At 48.6% G+C, this 6,748-nt stretch overlaps 1 protein-coding gene across 1 annotated transcript; it reads left to right on the plus strand.

Moving 5' to 3' along the window:
- The first annotated feature begins 1,508 nt into the window (after positions 1 to 1,508).
- dio3a (iodothyronine deiodinase 3a) lies at positions 1,509 to 2,869 on the plus strand. Its single transcript, XM_008285381.1, is given in 1 exon segment — positions 1,509 to 2,869. A coding segment is annotated over 1 exon segment (786 nt). The 5' UTR covers positions 1,509 to 1,523; the 3' UTR covers positions 2,310 to 2,869.
- The last annotated feature ends 3,879 nt before the right edge of the window (positions 2,870 to 6,748 follow it).

Here is a 6,748-nt window from a genome sequence, read left to right on the forward strand (position 1 = left end):
TGGGAAACGCTACCACTGGGGGCGTCCACACCGGGAGGAGCAGCAGACCGGCACCTGGACCCCCCGACCCCGACAGACAGGAGGACCCCCACATGGAGGAGCCCCCCACCCAGCCGGGCCGACCCGCGGACAGCAGACCGGTCCCCCCTCAGGAAACACTGGAGCTACAGAGAAAAACTCTAAAATATGAAATAAGATAAAAGATCTGATAAGTAAAAACAAGAAAAGAAAGTTAAAAAATAATCTAATAAATAAATAGAGCTCATTGTGATCCCGGGCTCTGCAGTCGCTGTGTGTTAGAACCGTGACCCGGGTTGGGATCAGAAGGTCCAGCACCAGCTCAGCGTATGACTTCATGGACAGTGTGTAGAGACCAGAGAGGCTGCACTGACATGGCAGCTCTTCAAACAGCCCACGAGCAACCAGCAGAGACTGTTCTCAGACTTCTTTAAAGTTTTATGGGTCTTCAAACATCAGCCAGGACACTTCTAAAAAAAAACAACATCTGAGCACAGATAGAGGTTTAGTTTGTGTGACTGCACAAACACGAGCCAGGTCCAGATCCAGATCCATGCTCTGAGGTGTCTGATTACTAGAATAATACCAACAGGACGTCCTGATGGGCGCAGAGGCAGCTTCAGACCAACAAGTCATCAAATCATCAAGTGTTAAAGAACAAAAAACAGTTACACAAGAAATAGAAAGTTCAAAGCTCAAACTGTTATAAATAAGATTTAAAAAGAGACTTAAGGAGGTCAGTGACTCAGCTGACCCGGTTTCCTCGGGCGGGTCATCCCAGAGCCTCAGGGCCTCACAGCACGGAGGATCTGAAAGCATGCAGTGGTGCTCCAGCGTCAGAGGAACAGCTCAGAGGAGCTACGAAGGGCTGTGAGAGTAAAAAGCAAAATGTTCAATCTATCCTGAGACGTGCTGCCGGTGTGAAGAGGCTCAAACCAGAGGAACGAGCTCATCACATCACCGGACCACAGCTCACAGGAGTCGGACCTCATTATGACCAGAGGCTTTAAAACGTGTCTTCTCCTAAAATCTGAGACAATCTGTGGAAACATTTCACACACAGAAGTCTGGCTCTGTTTTCAGACGTGTGCCTTTTAAAGATGTGAGAGTTTCAGACAGACTTCACGTCACCAGAGATGTAGTTCTTCATGATGCTCCACACCTCCTCCCCTCTTATCTCTCAGTCTGGCTGAACTTGACAGCAGCAGGCCGTTTGGATTTAGACATCAGTCTTAACAGTGTGATGATTAAAACAAATATGACAGCCTCGGCCGCTGCGGTGCATCCTCTCCTGTACCCTTGGATTTTGGCTGTGACTCAAAGCTGTGGAGTTGACAGAAGGTAATCCCCACCATGTGAGGCCTCGGCCCCAGTTTGGAGGCGGGGTGTGATTCATTCAAATCTGCCGGTGCTATAAAAAGAGGGGAAGTTGCAAGTAACCCAACTTCAACCCACAAGATCGTGGCACAGCGCACGACCCGTCCGGGTTGTCCTCCTGACTGATCATGAATACTATTAAAGCCATTAAAAACGCTGTGGTGTGTTTAGTGCTGCTGCCCCGTTTTCTGGTGGCAGCTGTCATGTTCTGGCTGCTGGACTTTCTGTGCATAAGGAAGCGGGTTTTCTTCAGGATGAGGGAGCAGGAGGGCGATGCTATTGATCCTCCTCTGTGCATATCGGACTCCAACCGCCTCTTCAGCCTGGAGTCCCTCAAGGCAGTCTGGCACGGCCACAAACTGGACTTTCTGAAAGCGGCGCACCTCGGACACGGAGCGCCCAACACCGAAGTAGTTCAGCTGGAGGATCAGCGGCGCAGCCGGATCCTCGACTACGCAAAGGACCAGAGACCGCTCATCCTCAACTTTGGCAGCTGCACCTGACCACCGTTCATGGCGCGTCTCAAGGCTTTCCAGGGGGTCGTACAGCAGAACGCAGACATTGCAGACTCTGTAGTTGTGTACATCGAGGAGGCGCATCCCTCCGACGGCTGGATGAGCACCGACGCGCCGTACCAGATCCCCAAACACCGGTGTCTGGAGGACCGGCTGAGCGCCGCGCAGCTGATGCGCCTGGAGGTGCCGGGCTGCCTGGTGGTGGTCGACAGCATGGAAAACTCCTCCAACGCTGCGTACGGAGCTTATTTTGACAGACTTTATATTCTGCAGGAGGGGAAGATAGTTTACCAGGGAGGCAGAGGACCGGAGGGGTACCGGATCTCCGAGCTCAGAGACTGGCTGGATCAATACAGACACACGCTGGAAGGATCCAGTGATCTAGTTATTCATGTGTAGGTTCGATTTTCATATTTTTTAGAGCTGCTATTACAAAAAAAAAGAAAAGAAAATGCTGCAATTTTTCAGTATTATAACTCCTGTAGGTAGAGTGTCTCCGTCATTAATGGTTTCAGTGTATTTATTTTTATAAGGCTGGATTAAAGTAGATCAGGACGTCCTGCAGTAGCTCCGTGATGGACATCTGGACATCCAGAAGGTTAGTTTTGTTTGGACCTTGTTTGTTGGTGAACACGAGCACTTTGTGTGTCTAACGTTCTGATCTTTTTTTATTTTATTTTATTTTTATTTTCCCTCCTTTCCTCTTTTTTCCCTCCGTGTGTAACATGCGCCTGTAATTAACCGTCAGGATCTTGACATGTGCGCAGCTGCACTTTGCTCGTCAGTATTTTTTGTGAAGTTCGGTTTTTAAACGGGATCAAACCAGAGAACCGGTACTGATGTTTCTCATACTGGAGACCACAGTGGAGGTGCTGCTCTCTGCCTTGCGTGGCGCAGACGTTTTGTAAATATTCTGTTTTATGGATTTCTGTTTCATTCAATAAAATGCTTTCATCTACTCCTCCAGTGCAGCTCTGTTTTATTCTAAAGAGAAACTGTGCAGCTGTTTGTCTTCATGCAAGGTGAGGAGCTGGTGTTTTCTCTGTTTTCCTGCTGTGTGCTGATTTTACAGTCATTTAGTCTCTTAGAATAAAAAAGAGTGAATGCTGAATTTCCTGCACAGCAGAGCTCAACTTGTGGGAAAGCTGAACATTTGAAATCCCTTCAAAAATGAAAAAGATGTCAAATATAAAAGTCTCCAGCCTCTCAGAGCCTTCTGAGCAGCACATTGCTCGACTGGAGCGCAGATTCCTGCTGATTCACAATTCAGATTTCAAGGTAAAGAACCTACGATGTGTTTTGTTGGCAGAGCTCTGAGTCCACACAGAGAAAAGCTTCGAATCATCCTCTGAAATCAACTTTCTTCTGCACACCAGTTCGCTGTCTGCTGTCAGGCTGAAACACTGCTCGTCTAATTAGTGCCCAACCGCCTTTAAAACTGTGTGGAGATTACAGGTCTGCGGTTAACGCTGCAGCAATGAAGCCATCCTGTGTTCTCCACAGCCCCTTCCTAAGCCTTTGACCTCTTAAGGGGATAATAGAAGAAGGAGGAGTAAAATTAAATGAGGATAATCACACTTCATCCTATTATGCTGAGTGATATATCCACCTATAAGGGCCTAAACACACCAATGTTTTCAGGGCTTAGCGCACCAATCCCACGACGGGGAAGCAGCGTTACGAGCAGCCGAGACGTGACGGCGTTCTTGGAATCTGGCGCCTTCAGATACTGAAATATCTGCAGTTCTCTGTACTGGTTTGAATGAAACAGTCCCAATAAAACCTCCCCCAAGTCTGCATGAAACAGGATAACTGGAGGAAAACACCTTCGACTGCTCGAGTCACGACGCAGCGAAGACACAACGGGGGGCGATGCCTCGAACGCAGACGACTCGTGAAACCGGATAAGAGCGCTGACACAACATGTCGTCTGGTTCCCGGGTGTCCGGCTCGCACGGTGCCGTTATTCATACAGTCAGCTCTGGATTAAGGAGGCAAAGTCACAGCTGGGACACGACGGGCTGCTAGAAACTCTGCTGACGGCACAAAGATGCTCATTGTGAATAAAAGAAGAAAGTCAGTAGAAAACAGAGCTCATGAATCAGTGCATTGAAACAAATCAGAGTTGGTTTGTTTGCTTTAGACGTCCCGTGATGTTTGAGATTAACGGCCGGAATAAAGTCGACCAAACTGAGAGCGACTCAAGACAACAGCATCTCCTCTGTTTCCTCCTTCAGATCCGATAGAGGGAAGATCACATCCCTGCACTCCTCCCTCCCTCGCCCCTCAGTGTTTTTGTGGTCCCACCGTTGGGGGGCCTCGGCCACATTCACATGCTCGCTCCACGTTTCGTCCTTGACACATGAAGTCCACCTATGAGGAGATACGACGCTGTTAAAGCAACAGAACATAATGGCTGCATTTACTGTGCAGGAACAGCTTTCTGGCTCCTCGTCAGACTGTTAAAGCTGATATTTAAATCCTCCTCGTGATTTTTCCAGCACCTGTGCTATGAAGCAATCGCTCCCTACACGCCGTGACCTCCCCGACAGGAATCAGAACGGCCTTTATTGGTTAAGTATGTTAGGATATACAATGAGCTTGACTCTTGTTTGCACTGGATCTGAATGTTCCTACATATCAGGTTTTTATAATTGATTTACTTTCAGACAGAAATGCCAAAGTTTTCTGGTCTCAGCCTCTCAGAGGTTCTGATGTGCTGCTTTGCTTTAAGGGCGCTGAGTTGGACAAACACGATGATTCTTTGGGTTCTGTGACGAGATTTCTAGACGTAAAAATGGACAGAAATTACAGATTTAATTTGCTGTCCGACACGAGAAAGTTGACAAAATCCTGTTAATTCTTTCAGTGTTTTGGACCTTTTACGGCCACCACATATTACACAGATTAGAAATGAATCACGCTTGATGCCGAACAGTAAACGATGGCATTGTTTTGTCAGAAGCCAGAGAACGTTTGGCTCAGAGTCAGTTCAGCGCCATCAGACGATCCGATGCTGGTCGGGCTGCGGAGGCCTTCGCAGTGACCCGACTTTACTGCTCATCTGGAACGCATTTAACACACAAAGACGCAGTATTTATGTGGAGCTGACAGCTGACAGAGGGGTACCTGCCTGGGTGAAATATAACTTGCAGTGTATCCAATGCGCACCCCTGGATCGAAACCCCCAACTGGAATTCCTTCGGATCTGGATTCTTTCCATGTGCAATTTTCCATGGATGTTGAGTCTCATCTGTCTGCGGAGAGGCGGGCGGGAACAAAGGGTTAAAGGGTCTCCGGCTGTGGGGGGGAAAGAGATTTAACTTTTGCTGCTCTGGTTTGTTTTATGACTTGGAGGGAGCAGAGCGGGTCTGCTGAGGTGGTTTTTTTCTTTTTGTTCAGCTTCTCTGGTCAGCTTTGAAGGTGAGGCCCCTCGCTCCCCAGGGTCATAACTCCACAAATGAATGTCTGGTGGTGGGGAGCCGGGGGCCCAGCGCACGCAAAGGTTTCCGCATGTTAACACTTAAACCCAGTTTTAAACAATCGTCTTTAAACTAGTAAAAATAAACCCTCGAGCCTCTCCGCAGCTCAGGAGACGTATCAAAATTCTGAAGGACAGTTTTAAGGCCGAACATTCTCAGTGTTGTTATGAATGTATATTTATATGGGATTCAGTTTTTTCCCTCTGACTTGAACCTTGGCTGCAGCGTTGTCTTTATCGGGGGAAGAAAAGGCTGCAATCTAAATTCAATTCATGCTTTCGGACACTTTAACTTGATTAGCTGCTAGCTGACAGGACTGATGGACTGTCACAGATCTGTAGTTTTTGCAGGTCAGGGATACGTGGAGACACAGCAGGAGACATTTTCTAATCAAGCGGTTGGACGTAGCAGGAAAAAACCTGCCGGTTGTCATCCGAACGGTGAAACATCATCAAGTGGTAAATGATCCATGATGTGGGACAGGAAACGCTCGTCCTGGACTCTGGTCATCAGTGTTTAAGGTCGATTCCTCATCGTGACACTGAGCTGTTGCTGTTTCCATACATTAAACACAGATGGGTGGAAAAACCTGGATGAGAGGAGAAACAAACCTACATGCTTCCACACAGGTACGCTGCGTGGGACAGGTAAACATCCAGGTACGCCCTGCAGCACGTATGAAAACGCTGAGCAGTCGATTCAGACACAGCGTCATGCACTAAACCTCTGAGCGATGTTGAAAGAGGCTTCGCTGATGGCAGGAGTTTCACATATTGCACAACTGGTTGGTGTTTCATTACAGTCAGAATAACGAGGAGACGGATGTGAAGCCGGTCAGACGGTTGACGACTGGTTGGACATGTAAAGACCAACAGCGGGGGTCACTGAGGCACCGTGTTCTTCACATGTCTGGAAGTGCACGTGTGGCCAAGAAACCAGTCCAGCTCTGAACCTTTAGACCCGACAGCGAGGAGATCCGGTGACCCTGTTCTGCTGTTTGGGAGGTTTTGCTGGCAGGGTTTAGGTCCACTGGTCCCCCCAGACGGGAGGGTCACCACAAATCAATACGACGCTGCTCTGAGCGATCCTGATGAGACATTTTTATCCTCCTCCAGGGCGACGACGCCCCCCGCAGGGCATGAGTGGTAACTGAATGAGTCGTGCTCTTTGCAGCCACCGGATCTCCACACGGCTGAGCTCCGATGGGAGACGATGGACTGAGATGTTGGACAGCCCTCCTCAGATGAAGGAACATCTGTTGTCAGGATGGTGTTTCCAGAGACGGAGAGTCAACGCTGGAGGACGTATCTGGTGTCCCGACGCCTCACTGAGACATCCTGTTCTCTCTCAAAGTTT

This window comes from Stegastes partitus, unplaced genomic scaffold, assembly GCF_000690725.1.
Source record: "Stegastes partitus isolate 25-593 unplaced genomic scaffold, Stegastes_partitus-1.0.2 Scaffold399, whole genome shotgun sequence".
In the NCBI taxonomy this organism is placed as follows: Eukaryota; Metazoa; Chordata; class Actinopteri; family Pomacentridae; genus Stegastes; species Stegastes partitus.